Source organism: Leptonychotes weddellii, chromosome 9 (assembly GCF_054177405.1).
Source record: "Leptonychotes weddellii isolate Sample4059 chromosome 9, ASM5417740v2, whole genome shotgun sequence".
Classification (NCBI taxonomy): Eukaryota; Metazoa; Chordata; class Mammalia; order Carnivora; family Phocidae; genus Leptonychotes; species Leptonychotes weddellii.
In genome coordinates, this window is record NC_138377.1 from 92,591,113 (window position 1) to 92,609,954 (window position 18,842).

General features: G+C 40.1%; 1 protein-coding gene across 2 annotated transcripts in view; it reads left to right on the forward strand.

The window, feature by feature from the left end:
- SNX1 (sorting nexin 1) overlaps positions 1-18,842 on the forward strand; it is a 34,468-nt gene that overhangs the window by 4,209 nt on the left and 11,417 nt on the right. For both annotated transcript variants that reach the window (XM_081829560.1, XM_081829559.1), the window contains exons 2-5: positions 8,785-8,893; positions 12,794-12,921; positions 13,460-13,526; positions 18,017-18,060. In XM_081829560.1, coding sequence (XP_081685686.1) covers positions 8,785-8,893; positions 12,794-12,921; positions 13,460-13,526; positions 18,017-18,060 — 348 coding nt within the window. The remainder of the gene's footprint in view (positions 1-8,784; positions 8,894-12,793; positions 12,922-13,459; positions 13,527-18,016; positions 18,061-18,842) is intronic.

Sequence of the window (18,842 nt, forward strand, 5' to 3'; positions counted from 1 at the left end):
TATGCAACAGATGTCCAGAACTTTTTCGTCTTGGAATTCTGAAACTCAGTACCCAATAAATAACAGCTTCCCTTTTCCCCTCCCCCAAGCCCCTGGTAACCGCCATTCTATTTTCTGTTTCTGTGAATTTGACTAGTTTAGATGACCTCATGTGAGATCATGCAGAATTTGTCCTTTTGTATCTGGCTTATTTCACTTAGCATAATGTCCTCAGAGTTCATCCGTATTTTAGTATTCATCAGAATTTCCTTCCTTTTTAAAGCTGCATAATATTCCATTGTGTGTATATACCACATTTTGTTTACTCATTCCTCAGTGGACATTTGGGTTGCTTCTACCTCTTGGCTCTTGTGAATAGTGCTGCCATGAACTCGGGTGTGTAAATATTTTTTCAAAACTCTTCTTTCAGTTCTTTTAGTTACATACCCAGAGGTGGGATTGCTGGATCATATCAGAGTTCTGTTTTTAATTTTTTGAGGAATTTCCCTATTTTTCATTTGCACTGTGTTACAATCCCAAGACCAGTTTATTTCCTTTTGTGTGCTTATAGGATAACTTATTTAGATCTGGACAGAATTTGGTAATTTCATTAAAAGCCCTAAAGAGATTAATAGTTTAGCTGGCTAATATTTTAATTCTGTTGTGCAAAATGCATGGTGGCTGTTCCCAAGGATATAACATGTCCTCAGTAAGTTTTTTGATAATATACCTTCTCTATTTTTTTTTAATTATTCATTTGACAGAGAGCACGAGTGGTGGGGGGAGGGGCAGAGGGAGAAGCAGACTCCCCGCTGTGCAGGGGGCCTGATGCAGGCACATTAGGTGGTCAAATCTGGTCTTAAAAGATTAGTAGTTGGGCACCTGGGTGGCTCAGTCGGTTAAGTGTCTGCCTTTGGCTCAGGTCATGATCTCAGGGTCCTGGAATCAAGCCCTGCATTGAGTGGGGCTCCTTGCTTAGTGGGGAGTCTGCTTCTCCTTTCTCCTTCTTCCCCTGCCCCTTCCTACCCACCCACCCCCACCCCGCTCTTGCATGCAGGCACGCTCAGGCTGTCTCCCTCTCTAATAAATAAAATCTCAAAAAAGATAGTAGTTGAAATTCCTCATTTTTCACACAGGTCTGATACATATGTTCTTGAAAAAGTCAGCAACTGGTGTTATATCCAAAGATTCATTTTAATGCTCAGCTCAAATTGTAAACCAGTTTCACTTCTAGTAAGTTTAGGTTTTCTTTTCTTGAAGTACATAGAATCATTAATTTCTTGATCATAGAATTGTACTAGCAGTTAATCTAGCTTTCAGGGTTATGCAGGAAAAGCTAACAGAATTAGTCACAAAGCACTTTTGGAGGTAGAGGGATGAGAAAAGACTTAAAGATGACTAATAAGAACTCAAAAATTTATTTAAAATTAGAGTTTGGGGCTTATAGGAGAAGCAATAAAGGTTGCAGTCAGATTTCTGGTTTCTGTAGGGAGTTGCTGCTCTTTGCTTTTTCAGGTGTTAGGGTAGTCTGATGACTTAGCCATTTGTGATTTGTTTGGTTGGGAGGAGAGAGAGGAAAAAGAACACTCCAATTTCTCTTGGTCCTCAAAGCTTCTCAGCCCTCTTGAGTAACTGTTGGCATAAATAAATCAGGAGTAGTTCATAGTTAGTAGAGCAAGTAACCATAAGTATCTCATCTCCAGGAAAAGCCTGTTGCTCAACTTTTTCTGGCTTATTCTCTTGCTTAGTCAAGTGGACAGCTGGGGCTTCATTCTGCTTTCAGAGCAGATTTGAACTGGGTTTGCTTTTTCAAAATGGAAGTTAATGCACTCATTAGAACTCTGATCCTTCTGCAGTTTTCTGGGCCCTTCTAAGTTATATTAGTTTGAAACCCAAAAAGTTTAGTAGGGAAATTACATCATAGAATTCAGTAGATTGTAGGTAAATTTTGGTAGACCATGGTATGACCTTTCACTTTGAAGTCTCTCATTTCCCCCACCCTTCCAGCTTCCCCTTTTCTATTTTCATTAGTCTTAGAGGGACTAGCCTAGAGGTTCTTGACCTTTTTGTGTCACGGACCCATTAGCAGTCCAGTGAAGCCTATGGATCCATTCTCAGAATGTTTTTACGTGTATAAAATACATAAGATTACAAGGAAACCAATTACACAGAAATGCAGTTAGCAAAACATTAAAACAATTTTTATGTTTGTACTATGTGCTTTTTAATGCTTTACCTGGTAAGATCTAGGGATAGTTATAACTACCATAATTTTTTTAAAAAATAGAGATGACTATAAATGATATTTTGAGAACTGTAACAATTGTTATGTCAAATAAAAATATCTGATTTCTGTTATAGTGTCAAATACTGCTATTACTGTTGTGGTTTGTTGGCTATCTTTGTAATTGAAAAAAATGCTGAATTTCAGTTAGAAATTAGTGAAAATGAAATTGTAACTTTATTGCCATCTAAGTTCCTAGACACCTCCTGAATTCCATGTCTCATGGACCCCAGGATAGTAACACCTACTTGAACTCCTTTAGCTGTGAAGGGGGGTAAAATTGTGAAGTCCTTTGGGTTAACCAAATATTTAACCAGTTCGTAGAGTAAGATGCACCCTATTCCCAAATCTAATGGACACTAAATTCCATTCTGCCCAGCACAGAAGCTTTTAGTGCATCTGTGCCATTTTTGAAACTGGCGGTGGCATGGGAAAGGAGTCACTGCCTGTGGTAAGTAAAATAATTGCCCCCTCCCTAAGATATCCACCTCCTAATCCCAGAAGCTGTGAATGTATTAGGTTACAAAGCAAAGGAGGATTAAGGTTGAAGATGGAATTAAGGTTCCTAATCAGTTGACCTTAAGGTAGAGAAATTAGCCTGGGTTATCTTAGTGAGCCCAGTGTAATCACAAGGATCCTTTAAAAACGGAAGAGTGTCAGAGAGTGACTGTGGAAATGAGTACCCACAGAAGAAAGGCACAGAGAGATGCGACATTGTTGGTTTTGAAAATGGAGGAAGTAGGCCATGAGCCAAGAAATGTGGATCACTTTTAAAAGCTAGAAGATCAAAGCAACAGATTCTCCCATAGAACCTCCACAAAGGAACATAGCCATGGTGACACATTGATTTTAGCCCAGTGAGACCTGTATTAACTTCTACAGAACTTTTAGATAATACATTTGCATTGTTTAAGCTGTTAAATTTGTGATCATTTTGTGTTGCGGTGGCGATAGAAAGTGAATAACACGGGCGCCTGGGTGGCTCAGTTGGTTGAGCGACTGCCTTCGGCTCAGGTCATGATCCTGGAGTCCCAGGATCGAGTCCCGCATCGGGCTCCTTGCTCGGCAGGGAGTCTGCTTCTCCCTCTGACCCTCCCCCGTCTCATGCTCTCTATCTCATTCTCTCTCAAATAAATAAATAAAATCTTTAAGAAAAAAAAAGAAAGTGAATACACCACCCCACTTAGCTTATTTTTCCGTAGAAGTAAACGTGGCAAATAGAACAGTATTTCATGTCAAGGTCTTCCAGGGTGATTTTTAAAGACTTTGTGACTGCCCTGTTATCTAGGTATAACTTCTGGGCATGACTTTTTCCTAATTGTCCTTGCCTTATTACATTAGTATGATAACAGTTCTGTAGCTCTGTCTTGCCTTACTAAATTATATTAATTTTTCACCAGAAGGTGAGTACCCTAGTTCTCCAGAAGCACAGTGTTACCTTAGCTTTTAATTTGGATTCACTCTCTAAATGCAGTTGAGAATTTTAACAGTACTACCCTTTTGAGGTCCCTTGAATAATGCAAGGATTCTGCATAGAGCAAAGAGCAGTTGAGCAACATAAGGAAGAGAATCACAACTCAATAACTAAAGGGAAGCTACGCAGAATCACAGTGTACTTTTCAGGACTAAATGGGTATGTTCAGCTATGAGGGATAGCAAACCCAAGTCTGTCCTTCCCTGAGCTAAGAACATTGCGTTAGTGGCCTGGCCTCATGGTTTGGGGCTGGTAATTGGTGGAGAATACCTGTTTGCTCTTAACACAAGTGCTCTCTTGCTGTAGCTCGCTCTAGTGCCTCTCTGAGAGTTAGATTAGGCAGTCTGTGTGCCTTGTAATTATAAACAGAAATACTTGGACTTTTAAACAGGCTTATCAGTGGAACCACCTGCTAGAATTAACAGCCAAAAGGAGTCAGCAAGGGTTGGATATCCTAGCCTAGGACTCTGTCACTAAAGAAAGTATGCCTCCGTTATTTCAGAAAAGGGGGCAGGAGAAGGTGACGGGATAGGGGGAAGTAGGCAGGGCTATAATTTGCTTTACTAACTATATCACAAACTTACTGTTTTCATCATAGAAAATAGTTTTATCTGTTGCCTAGAAATTTAGCTCCCTTTAAATAGATGGATAGTTTTGTGATGTACTGGCGATTCAGAGATTTTTTAAAATATGAATTATAAGCAAAGGTTATTTTTAGTATTGATTTTGCAGCTCAGTATAATCAGTGTGCCTCTTCCTTTCCCCCAGAACGAGTCCTTCCTGAAATTTAACTGTTGACTTAAAATTAGCTTTTATTTTTTACTTTTTTAAGTAGGCGCCACACCTAGCATGGCGACAACCCTGAGATCAAGACCTGAAGTAAGATCAAGAGTCAGACGCTTAACCAACTGAGCTGCCCAGGTGCCCCCAAATTAGCTTTTTAATGTAAATTAATAATACTGATTAATTTTTTTAATCTTGGGCAAAACATACAAAATGTGTTATAAAGCCCAGATAAGTATTTATTTTGATGATAAGCTATTGTTATAGACTCTAGTCTCATGGAAGACTTGTTTTCTATTAACAGTTTTGTGTGAATATAGGATACTTTGTCCATTTCTTATATGTAAAAATAGTTATCAGGGGTGCCTAGGTGGCTCAGTCGGTTGGGCATCTGCCTTCGGCTCAGGTCATGGTCTCAGGGTCCTGGGATCAAGCCCTGTGTCAGGCTCCCTGCTCAGCGGCGAGTCTGCTTCTCCCTCTCCCTCTGTGATCTTTCTCGCTCTCGCTCTCGAATAAATAAAAATCTTTAGAAAAAATAGTTCTCAGCTTTTACCGAATCTGATTTTAAGTAAAACTTGAGAATGTTATGCCTCAAAGACCAATTGTGTGCTGGGTACTTCCCAGCCTAAAGATATAAGCTTAGCTTGTCCAATGCTAATCCAAATTATTCATCTGAAAATAAATTTGGTAAGGCCCCAAATAAAACAGATGTGAAAAGAGATAAAGTTGGGGAGGGGTACTGTACAATATGCCTGAGAGAGCATTATGTAAGAAACTTAGATAAACTTAGGTATACTTATGCAAGGAAAGTGTACATCTAAGTGCTGACTTAGCTTAGAAAAATGAGCAAAGGACATCAAGACAAGTCACAGGGGTTCAAATGGCCAGTAAACATATGGAAACAAGACTTTTTACCAGTCAACCTGGCAAAGATTTTTTAAAAGAAAGAATTTGGGGTACCTGCCTGGCTCGGTCAAGCACGTGACTCTTGATCACAGGGTTGTAAATTCAAGCCCCATGTTGGGTGTAGAGATTACTTAAAAATCTTGAAGAAGAAAAGAGAATGCTTAATGTTACTGTGGGTGCAGCACTCTTACATATTGGGGGTGGGGGGTGTAAATTGGTGGTCTTTCTGGAAGTCAGCTTAGCGGAGGCTTTAAAATTTTATGTCCAATAATTCTACTTAAGAATCTATCCCAAGGAAATACTCAGATGTGGACTTATATATAGGGATGAACATCATAGCATCATTTGTGATGATAAAAACCTGGAAACTGTAAATATCCATCTTTAGGGAGATGACTGTGTTGTGGTGTATCCATACAATAGTTAAATCACCAGAAGTGCGATTTTTGTCCAACTCTTTTTTTTTTTTAAGATTTATTTATTTATTTATTTGAAAGAGAGAGAATGAGAGAGAGAGAGAGCACATGAGAGGGGAGAGGGTCACAGGGAGAAGCAGACTCCCCGCTGAGCAGGGAGCCCGATGCGGGGCTCGATCCCGGGACTCCAGGATCATGACCTGAGCCAAAGGCAGTTGCTTAACCAACTGAGCCACCCAGGCGCCCCTGTCCAACTCTTGACGACATGAAAAAAAGGCTTAGATGGTGGGGGTGGTGGGGAACAGAATACAACGCTTTATACACATAGAAGATTAATTTTGTAAAAGAACTACAGAGGAAAGAACAGAGGAAGAATAAATACAGTAATCAGTCTAACTGTCTTCAGCTTTCTATGAACTCAGCCATGAATACTTTGATCTGGGGGTTGGAATCCCAGAGTACATCTGAGGAGCAGTTTTCTGTTCTCACATGTAGTTGTTACCTAGCATACTAGGTATGGGAGCACACATCTTTGTTTTCATCACAGTTCTAGTCAAGCAACTTTTGCTTTTGTTTAGGATTATTTATTTATTTGAGAGAGAGAGTTCACGCACACAGAGGGAGAGGGAGAAGCAGACTCCCCACTGAGCAGGGAGCCCGATGCGGGGCTCAATCCCAGGACCCTGGGATCACGATCTGAACCGAAGGCAGACGCTTAACAGACTGAACCACCCAGGCGCCCCTCTCATCAAGCAACTTACAGTTTGGGCTTGAAGGGGATCTGGTAGAAGAAGAGATAGGTAGCCATGCTCTAGTAGTCTTTGGAGTATCCCATCCATCTGGGTCTGTCTCTTCTGATTATTATAAGGAAAGGCAGGCTGCTGTTATCTTAGTCTTCAAACTTCCAAGTTTAGATGATGAAACAGAAATGGATAGTTGGCTTTATTCATCTCCATATCACAAGAATGGGTCCTTCTAGGTATTTTTTTTTTAAATGGCTAAATTCTAACCTGTGCCTTTCCTGTTGCTTTAGTCTCCCTGGTGAGCTTCTAGTAAATTACAGTTGATTATATATATATATATCATTAATGTGTTTTGGGTTTTAATCTCTCCTGGATCTCCATTTGGAGATAACTGGTATCAGTGAGAATTGAATTAAATCATATGGCTTTTTGTGAGATCCCCATACTGTCCAAGAGCACAAGAGAATGTATAGAAAAGAAATGTGTGTGTAGGAAGGTAGTTGGCAATATATGAGGCAAAAGGGAGCTGTGGGTTTTGGTTTTGCCCTGTTATTTGTTGTCTTTATCTCTGTAGTAATTTTGTTGTTGTTGAAGATTGTGGAAGCACCTAGAAAACAGGATCACTGTCTCTGAGTTGGTATAACATTTAAGCATATATTTTTAAGTATGAAAATATTTAAGTATTCATTAAGCTTTATTAGCATAGAAAAGTTCCAGTAGGGGCATTGTTTGTTAATATAAATTCTACATATTGGTAGCAGTTTCTTTCCCTAAGGGTGGCCCCAGTATTGGGATGGAACTGTTTGCATGGCAAATTCAGAATACCCAATAGATCTGTCATTTTACTTTGTTCTTTTGGGTCAGAAAAGGCCTGTTTCTGAGAACAAACTCCCTCAAATTTGTTAAGGAAATGTTTCATAAAAGATTCCTTAAGTCAGGTCATTTAACTGATTTGGCCTTGGGGTTTGACTTCAAAACCCTGCAATACCACACCATGGCTTTTGAAGCCAGATTCCCAGCATTTTGTTCATGTTCTACACAATTCAGCTTTGTTCACTCTGGTACCGGTCTGGGGCCCCACCCGATACTTGTTTGCGGGTGATCACTGAGCTTTTGATAAAGGCCATAATTGACTGTATTTTTACCATGTGCCCACTAGGCTAAGCATGACTGGTTTTTATTCTGCTAGTCTGGCATGGGTGTGGTTGAAAATTGTGTCTGTGTAAGTTAGGAATAAAAAGATAACTTATATTTATGAACAGCATTAGATGTAAAGTGTTACACCTTCCTTTGCCTGTCAGGGGGCCAGTAATATCTACACAACTGCTTTTCTGTGAACAGTTTAGCCAAGGCCACACAGTAAGCCAGGATCAGAGCTTGAATTCTGCACTCCAGTGTGGTGTCCTGGTCATTAGAATGTGACCCATCAGCATTTGAAAGAATAAAGGTCATCAAGTAAGAAGGAGAAATGCATTTGGACAGGTTCTTTTGAAAATTATCTGTGTGTACACATACCCATGTCAGTATCATGTGCTTTGGGGTAGGGCATTTCAGCAAGGTTATGGTGTTAGAAATTAACTCTGAAATGTATGAGTTTATTTTAGCTCTGTGATTACTTGGGCAGCACTTACATCACTAATGATGATTTGCTGCTTATTGAACTGGCTGAATCATGAGCCTGTCTTCTCTAAACACCTGTGGGTGCAACTGAGGGATGCATTGGAAGTCACTTTCTAGGGGCACCTGGATGGCTCAGTCGTTGGGCGTCTGCCTTCGGCTCAGGTCATGATCCCAGGGTCCTGGGATCGAGCCCCGCATCGGGCTCCCTGCTCAGCGGGAAGCCTGCTTCTCCCTCTCCCACTCCCCCTGCTTGTGTTCCCTCTCTCACTGTGTCTCTCTGTCAAATAAATAAGATATTAAAAAAAAAAAAGAAGGGCGCCTGGGTGGCTCAGTTGGTTAAGCGACTGCCTTCGGCCCAGGTCATGATCCCGGAGTCCTGGGATCGAGTCCCACATCGGGCTCCCGGCTCAGCAGGGAGCCTGCTTCTCCCTCTGACCCTATCCCCTCTCATGCTGTTTCTCTCTCTCTGTCAAATAAATAAATAAATCTTTAAAAAAAAAAAAGAAGAAGAAGAAGAAGTCACTTTCTAGGTTTGTTTTTAACAGTACTGTCTTATTCAGAGTATCTCTTCATTTTCAGAGTAAGCCCCAGTCTCCAAAGGGAATTGCTTCCCTTCTCGTCAGCAATGGCTCCAAAGAAAATGGCATCCATGAGGAACAAGACCAAGAGCCCCAGGATCTCTTTGCAGGCAAGTATGGACTCAAAACCTGTACTAGGAGTCTTCTGAGTCGCTGAATTAAACAAGCAAGATCTATATTGGAAACATAACTCTGTAAGGATACCATTGTGGAAGATTACAAATCAAGTAGAATGTAGCCCTTGCCATCAAGATTCTGCCAGGGTTAGGGAGTAAGACCTAAACATACAGATAGAATTAGACAGGCTACTAAATAATGTAAATGTGGCAAAAAAAAATGCTAGAAATAGTAAGTCTCAGATCTTCGTTTGAGATCAAACTAAAGTAGTGTCTTTAGATTTATGACCAAGACTCATAGTAAGAATTACATTTTGTCATAATCCAAAATATATGCATACTTATATAAAACTGAAACAAAAATGTTAAGTGACTTGCCCTTACTACTTTCAATACAATCTGAAATATCCTATTGTTTCTCCCTTTTTTTTAATGCTATTTACAACCAATTGAATTGATTTCACAGTTTACCAATGAGCCACGTCCTGCAGTTTGATTAAGACTAGGACAGAGTGGGGTTTCTTAACCTTGGCACTATTAACATTTTGGGCCCAATAATTTTTTGTTGAGAGGGCTTCCCTATTCTCAACAGGGGGTGATTTTGCCCCCCAGGAGACACTTGGCAACAGTGAGAGACATTTTTGGTTGTCACACCTGATTGTGCTATTGGTATCTGGTGGATAAAGGCTATAAATGCTGCTAACCACCCTACAATACACAAGACAGCCTCTCACAAAAAAGAATTATCCAGCTCAAAATGTTAGTGCCCATATTGAGAAACTGTTCTAGAGTGCCCTTGGAAGGCTTCCTGGAAGAAGAAGGGTTTATGTAGAAGAAAAGGAGAAAAGGTACAGATGGTTGGGCAGGGAATTCAAGGTACATTTGAGGGCCAGTCAGTAAACTTGGTGGGCCAGAGCAGGGAGTTCTTAGAGAAGCCATGGAAGATAAGACTTGAAATGTAGTTTAGGAGGATTTTAGACATCAATAATAATTACAGTTTGAATTTTCATCCTACTGTCAGCTAAGAGCCATTGGCAGTTTTGAGTAAAGGAAGTGATAAGGGTAATGTTTTAAGAAGACTAATCTAATGGAATTATATAAAATGGATAGCAGTAGAGAAAAACTGGATACTTCAGAACACAATCACAAATTTGTTCAAGAATGAAATGGCAAAGACCAAAAATAAGAGGATATAAATGGGAAGGGAAAGGTGAAAACTTTTCAAAAGAAAAATCAACGTGGCGCCTGGATGGCTCAATCCATTAAGTGGCTTTTTTTTTTGCCTTCAGCTCAGGTCATGACCCCAGGATCCTGGGATCAGGCTCCCTGCTCAGGGGGGAGCCTGCTTCTCCCTCTCACTCTGCCCCTTCCCAGCCCCCTACTTGTGCTCTCAAGCTCTCGTGCGCTCACTCGCTCGCTCTCAAATAAATAAATAAAATCTTTTTTAAAAAATTACCTCCCTCTACCTGCTTGCCCACACGTGTGTGCACTCTTTCTCTCTCTCAAAATAATAAATAAATCTTAGGAATGCCTGTGATGAGACATTTAGTTTAGGACTTGAGTAGCTTCTCAGGTGTTTTAGATATCGATTGTGGAAATTTAAATGTTTGGGTTTTATTTTCCACATGATTAGTTCAGTGATGGAGCCCAAAGACTTCTCTATTACTCTTATCAAAAGTGTGAGGAAAAAAAGCCACTTTTTAATGTAGTTTTTACATCTTTGTCACATGAATGTCAGGAGAAAATGCACAGTTCTTCAAAAGGCTTTTAGTAGCACTTAGTAAGTCAAAGGTTTTAAATGAGAAGTATCTCCTGTTTCATTTCCAAACCCATTTATTAACTTAATTATTTACTTAGGGCCTGCATGATCTGAATATCTTCAACATACTTCAGCTGGTTGCTTGCTCCAAAGAATCCTATCATCCTGAGATGTTTATTATGTGTACTATTTTTGTTTTGTACTCCCACACCACGGTCAGATTATCTTACCACCTCTCTTCTCTTCCTGATAGGGACCAGGTTCTAACAGTGTGGCAACCATGTTTGTAGACATGATTCACATTTAATGATTAGCACATTGATCTAGAACTTAGTCATGCCTTATAGACCCCCATCTCTGGTTTCATTTTAGCTCCAAATGAAATCTAGAAAAGAAAAATAGTCACGTCTAGGTAGCTCAGTTGGTTAAGCATCTGACTTTGGTTCAGGTCATGATCTCGTGGTCCTGGGATTGAGCACCATGTCAGGCTCCCCACTCAGCAGGGAGTCTATTTGTCCTTCTCTGTCTTCCTCTGCCCCTGCCCCACCCCCTGCTCGTGCTGTCCGTCTCTCTCAAATAAATAAATAAAGTCTTTAAAAAAAATAAAAAATAGCTTTCTCTGAACTCCCTAAGACTAAAATTGAATACCTACTGACCAGGCCAAACTCAAATAGATATTTATGTTTTTGTTTATTAAAGAAGAAAACAAAATCTTTGCTGTTTAAGTTTTGAACTTCTTTTTTTTTTTAAGATTTTTATTTATTTATTTGACAGAGAGAGACACAGCGAGAGAGGGAACACAAGCAGGGGGAGTGGGAGAGGGAGAAGCAGGCCTCCCGCAGAGCAGGGAGGCCAATGTGGGGCTCGATTCCAGGACCCTGGGATCATGACCTGAGCCAAAGGCAGACGCTTAATGACTGAGCCACCCAGGCGCCCCTATAATCTTTTTTGATACAAAGAAATTAACAATTTTTATAATAACAAAAACATAAATATCTCAACTGAGATTTTCCCAGATAGACAAAGGTGGCTTTTAAGCATGATTTTCTTAAAACTATTTTTATTAGAAAGATTTTCAGATATTACAACATCTTTTCATCCCCTTTGGACAGCATGTATCAGATATAATCTTTGGGGCGCCTGGGTGGCTCAGATGGTTAAGCATCTGCCTTCGGCTCAGGTCATGATCCCAGGGTCCTAGAATCGAGTCCTGCATCGGGCTCCTTGCTCAGTGGGGAGCCTGCTTCTCCCGTTCCCTCTGCTCCTCCCTGTGCTTGTGCTTTTCTCTCTCTCTCTGTGTCAAATAAATAAATAAAATCTTAAAAAAAAATCTTTGCAAGCTGATCTAAAACTATAATTGTAAACAGTTATTAAACCATGCTAAAACAACATTGCCATCCTCAGGCGTGGCTAATAGTGCCTTTTCCCAAGTGTTACTGTGTTTGTATGTTGGGTCTATTTTTTCTAGCTTACCAGTTTTCCTGACTTCCTTTGATGTCATTTTTTGCTATCAATATGCCTGCCTTTAGCTGAACTTATTCTTCTTTTCCAAACAATTGTAATAGGAATAAATAGTTTATATAAGATTTTAAAGGAATAGTCCCAAGAGTAAAATAAATTGATACACTGACTTTGTAGTCTTTTTGCTTAATACCTGGTTCTTGCCTAAATTTTAGGTAGGAGAGGATAGCCAAGTAGTTGTATTTGGAAATGGGAGAGATTGTTCCGTCAAGCCTGTGCTAGAAGAACGCTTCCCGGGGTGCCTGGATGGCTCAGTCGGATAAGCATCTGCCTTTAGCTCAGGTCATCATCCCGGAGTCCTGGGATCAAGCCCTGAGCAGGGAGCCTGCTTCTCCATCTGCCTGCTGCTCCCCCTGCTTGTGCTCTCTCTTGCTCTCTCTCTGTCAAATAATAAATAAAATCTTAAAAAAAAAAAAAATGTATCCATGTAAAAATTTCTTTCTCTTACTCTGTTCACTTGGGTCAGATTTCTCAACACTTGCTCTCAGTTTGAAAACATGTTAAGTATTGAGAATGGTTGCTATTGTTTTTATCTCTTAAGCCTATAGAACTGAAACTTAGCCATCAAAGACCGATTATTGATCTTCATTATAGAATATCAACTTTTTTTTTAGATGCCACAGTGGAGCTCTCCCTGGACAGCACACAAAATAATCAGAAGAACGTGCTGGCCAAAACGCTCATTTCTCTTCCTCCACAGGAAGCTATAAATTCTTCTAAGTCCCAGCCAAGCTATGAAGAGGTGAGAATTTGTGCCTTTCATCTTGTTTCTTTTGGATTTTTAGGACTTTGCTGCCAGTCTAAAGTTCAGTTGAGTATGAACCTTGAGAAAATATTTATGACTCTTGAAGAAGACCTTTATGGTTAATGAACAGCCAGAATCCAATACCTCTTTCTTGGGCAGAGTATCTGTCACCCAAAGGATAGCACAGAGGCTTTCAATGAACACTAATGATACTTAGTGTCTGCAGCTCCCATATTCAAGAGTATAGTCTTTCCTCATTCCCTCCTTACACCAACAGAGGCAAGTCTTGCAAAATCTAGTAATTATGCATTATGATCAAAATAAGGTTTTAAGCAAATAGATGTAACAAAGACCTTTGAGCAGGCTTAAAATTGTGAAAGTTGATTCATTGGGGTTGTTGGGAAGGGACAGAGCTGAACACTGATGTATAGAAGGATATAGCTTGACGTTGTTATATTGATACAAAGTAAGTGCAGGGTAAAATTAATAGCCTTTTTTGTGTATTAACTCTCATGGTTTTTCTTCTCTTTAAAAGCTAGAGGAAGAAGAACAGGAAGACCAGTTTGATTTGACAGTCGGTATAACTGATCCTGAAAAGATAGGTGAGTGTACTTGGGACTCCTTCTAATGTTAGGATATGGCCAAGGAAAGCATAGCTAGCTAATTTCTACACAGTTATCTTCAGAGCTGAATTAGCCAACATGAAGTGCTTCGTCATTATCTTTCCTGTAAGATTATACCCCTTGCTATGCTTCTAAGGCCAGAAATAGCAGTTACCTAGTACTTTATTAGGCTTTTCTTTGCTTTTGGGAAAAAAAAACCAGAGACATTAAATACTATTAGAATCCTTTTTAAAAGATTTTATTTTATTTTTATTTATTATTATTTTATTTATTTTTTTTAGAGCAAACACGAGCTGGGAGGTGGGGGGCAGAGGGAAAAGGAGAGAGTATCTTAAGCAGACTCCACGCCCAGTGCAGAGCCTGACATGGGGCTCAATCTCACCACCCTGAGAGCATGACCTGAGCCGAAGTCAAGAGTCCGTCTCTTAACCAACTGAGCCACCCAGGGGCCCCAAAGATTTTATTTTGAAGTAATCTCTATACCCAGTGTGGGGCTTGAACCTACAACTCTGAGATGAAGAGTTACATATTCCACTGACTGAACCAGCCAGGTGCCCCAGAATCCTTTTTTAAAAATCCAAACATTGCTTTCTCCCATAGAGTTGATAAGATCATTTTACTCTTTTTTTTGAAATCATAAATTCCATTTAAGCATCCTAAAACACATGTTCTAAAATTTGAGAGTACTGCATTTGTTTTTCCCCCAATAAGTTTGGAATTCTTGTTATGTATCATTTATCACTTGATAGCCTAAAGAAGTATGTAAGTCTGCATCTCTCTTTGATAGGTAAAGACTAAAGGACCCAGGTTGAATTTTGGTCATATTTGGGGGAAGTTAGATTTTCAGAAAGCACAATGCTTAACTTTGGCCAGAACTTGGATTTTCTGGATAGCCTTCCCCTGTTCTAAGCTTGTAAAAGCTATTAGTGAGCAGAGAGTAACAGGCCTCGACTTTCCTTGTTCTATATATAGTCCCTGAGAGAAGAGGCTTTACAGAGCTTTTCCTCCTAAACAGGGATGGTGTTTATATGGTTAAGAAGAAAATGTAATTTTCAATCCTTTTTCTGTTCTGAACTAGGAAGAGGAATTTATAAAGTGTAACTAGACTTTGTGCCAAAATGGTTTGTCATTGAACTGTTGAGGTTGACTTTTCCTAGACTGTTGCACTGGTAGGATGTTTATGAGCATCTTTTTTTTTTTTTAAATATTATTTGAGAGAGAGAGGCAGCATGAGAGAGAGCACAAGAAGGGGGGGAGAGGCAAAGGGAGAGGAAGAAGCAGACTCCTCGCTGAGCAGGGAGCCGACGCGGGACTCGATCCCAGGAGCCCTGGGACCATGACCCGAGCTGAAGGCAGACACTTAACACACTGAGCCACCCAGGTGCCCTGTTTATGAGCATCTTACACAGTGTCTTGATCCAATAGTAGAGGAAACAGAGGACCAATAGGTAAAATGCAGCTTTCCTGTCGGGTCACAGTATGGCCCATGGTAGAGCCTGGACCAGTACTTTGGATTACATGTGCGGAATTATTTTTTGCCTCTCTAATATTTTAAATATTCTATAAGCACATTGATTTTTAAGCTAGTTATTACCTACTTTAAATCCTTGGTAGAATAAGAAAAATTATAACTAAATAATAGTAATTGTTTTAGTATTTAAAAATCATGATGTTTAAAAAAAAATTAAAGTCATAATGCTTAATAAACCAGGGGAGGGAGGGAATATATTAGTGTCCTAGGGCTTCTGTAGTAAAATACTACAAACAGGATGGGTTAAAACAACAGGAATATATTTGCTCAGAATTCTGAAGGCCAGAAGTCTGAAATCATGGTGTCAGCAAGGCCGTTCTCCCTCTGAAGGCACTAGGGAAGATTGTTCTTTGCCTCTCCCCTAGCTTCTGGGAGCCTCAGGCATTCCTTGGCCTATAGATGTATCATTTCAATCTGTGCCTTCATTGTCACATGGCATTCTCTCTGGGTGTCTTCACATTGTCTTCCCTCTATATGTGTCTGTCTCTGTCCACATTTCTCTTTATAGGGATACCAGTCACATTGAATTAGGGGCCACTCCCTCCAACCTCATTTTCACTTTACTTCTATAAAGACCCTGTTTCCAAGTAAGGCCACATTCTCAGATACTGGGACGTTAGGACTTTCAACATATCTTTTTAGGGGGACAGAATTCAACCCATAACAGTAATTTAAATATCCCATGGATCAGATTTATTTAACTACAAATCACTTAGGTGATTAGCTTTCATTCCCTGGCACCATAGTCTAGATTCTTAGTCATGTTGATGCCAGGAAACCAGCTCCTTAAAGCATATTCATATTCAAGACCTGATCTTGGGGCACCTGGCTGGTTTAGTTGGTGGTGCCTGCAACTCTTAATCTCAGGGTCGTGAGTTTGAGCCCCACGTTGGGTATGGAGATTACTTAAAAAAAAAACAAAAAAACAAAAAAAAAAACCCTGATCTTTGTAACAACACCTTCTGTTTGTGTGGGCTGTTTATTCATCATGTGCTTCTCATTCCTACACACAATCTAAATAAGAATCCAGGGCACCTGGCTGACTCAGTTGGTAGAGCATACAACTCTTGATCTTGGGGTCATGAGTTAGAACCCCACATTGGGTATAGAGATTACTTAAAAATAAAACCTTAAAAACATTAATTAATTAATTGGGGTGCCTGGGTGGTACAGTTGGTTAAGTGGCCAACTCCTGGTTTCAGCTCAGGTGGTGATCTCAGGGTTGTGCGATCGAGCCCGGCTTCCATCGGCACGGAGTCTGCTTCATTCTCTCTCCCTCTGCCCCTCCCACTCAGGCGCACGTGTTCTCTCTCTCTCTAAAATAAGTAAAGAAATCTTTTTTAAAAATTAATTAGAATCTAATTAATTAATTAGAATCCCACTTCTACCAGGATGTGCTTTTTAGAGCTTTGGTAATGTGTATATGCCATCTTCAACTTTCTGAAATTATTTAGGAAATTAACATAGATTTAATGCTGCTGTATTACTAGCCCATTTCCATATTTTATGAACTCTGTATGTACATGCAGGTATGTTTTTTCTCATTGCCTCAGTAAAAGCAGCTGATACGCTGGCAAACTGTCTGAAGATCGTGCTATGCTCTTACGTTTTATGTATGTTTGCACTTAGGCTTTCCTTAATTGTAGGCACTAAATTATGGGATTGACCTTTTGGAAATTTGACTATGACCTGTGAATGAAATTTTGAATACTTCTTCTATAAAGTAAATTTAGATTTTTTTTTTTCCTTTTACAGTGGTAAACATTCTTAGTAGTGTTAGGCAATGTAGCATAAGTGGTTTAGAAGAGAACTAACAGTGGTAATTGATATACAGTAATTTCTAAGTTTAGCTTATGATTTCTGTTTCATATACACCCTTTTGGTAGGATTAGAGAGGTAGAGAAGACAAGCCCTTTATTATAATCTCCAACTTGTCTGTGTACTTTATAAAAGCAGGCATTCCTAGCCATGTCATTGAAACCAAGTTGCAGTATGGGACCCTGCTGATCTTGTACCCTACCTTCTTCCCCTGGGCCCTCTCCCAGGACCAGTTCAGAAACTTAAGCAGCTAGTAATTATTGACCTAGGTTTTCCTGTTTGGTGTGGTTCCGGAAGGAATCGAGGGGTTGGGAAGAAGGGGACAAAACCAACTCAAAACACCAGATTCTAGCACTGGAGCTTTGTCTGAGGCCATTGTATGTCTTTTCCCTGCTCAGGGAGTCAATGGTGCCTTTATGTCCCTAAGTGGTCTAGGTCAGGACACTACCGCAGAGAAAAACAATTGCTTGAATCCCAAATTATTTAACAGTCAAAGGCTTTTTCAGAAAAATAATTTCTCCAGGAAAGAGATTTGTGTGACATCAGGCAGCCAGAGCGTCTTCCTGCCAGGCCCTTTGCTCTGGGTGAACATGCTAGATGAGAGAGGTCAGTGTCCCCCAGCACCAGTGGAGGGGTCCGTGACAGTATTTCTGAAAGAGCAAACCGAGCCCAGAGCTAGCTTAGGGTAGAACTGCTTGTTTCCTTTTACATCAGTTGCTTCCTTCTCCTCCTCCTGCTTTATACAGCAAGAGAATTGTTTGGTTTTAGACAGATGTGTATAACCAGCCCAAATATTGGCATGGTAACAACCGATGGATTGTCAGTATCCAGTGCTGCTTTGTGGAGGGTATAAATGGAGCCTGGCCTTGGAACAGGGGGCTGACTCTCTTGTCTGTCTCAACCTGGGGCCCTGCCAGCATCTGTGGGGACATGATATGTGACACAGAGACCCTAAGGCAAAGTAGGAGATTGTAGGATAGTATATAAAGCTTGGAGATGAAACAAGTATCCCTTCTTATCCAGGGCTCCTGTGGCTTACGATTCCTGGTTAAATGTGAGCAAGATCAGCATTGCTTTGGTTTGCAAAATAATCCTCTTGTGCTTTCTTGTTCTCCCACAGGGGATGGTATGAATGCCTACGTAGCCTACAAAGTTACAACACAGGTGAGTCCAAGTGACCTACTGGTGACCAGCTTAATAGACTTGGGTGTTTATACCAAGAAGGTCATCATTCAGATTATTTCTGGGTATTTCTTTAGTTTCTTTGCCAACATCCTCCTTCAAGTTTACTCAAGATGGAGCAAGCCTGCATTCCTTTGGTAATCTCATCTGAGCCTTTCCACTTTTCTTCCAGAGAGCTAACACTTCAGTGTGAAACTTTGTAAGTTTTATTAAGACATGTGGTATATCTGCTGTATTCCCATCCCTCTTAGGACCTTTGTGGCTTAGAACTAGTTTGGTGGATTGTCCCAAACTATATCACCTGTTTAAAAATCCTCAGTTCTTACGAGGTTTCCTGTGTGGAGCTTCTTTTAATACTTTCCCTACCCTTTTACCCCTCAGGTCTGGTCTTCCTTTTTTATATAACATTAATGCATACAAAACTTACACAATGTTGTATGCAGGTTATGAAGCATAAAAAATGAAGGCCCGAACCTGCCACCAGTCTTAAGATGAGTACCATTGAATCCACCTGCGTGTTTCTCCCTGTCATATCCCCTGCCTCACACCTTCAGGGCAACCACTCTCCTGAGTCTCTCATTTCCTTTATACAGAGTCTTCACATATGTATCTCTAAACAATATACTGTTTTGCTTTGTTCTTAAGTTTCATAAAAACAGCATCATGCTGAAAATAGTGCTTTCTTTACTAGCATTGTTTCTCAGACCCATCCATGTTGTGTGTAGCTGTAGTTAGTCCGTTGTGTGATTATAGCATAATATATT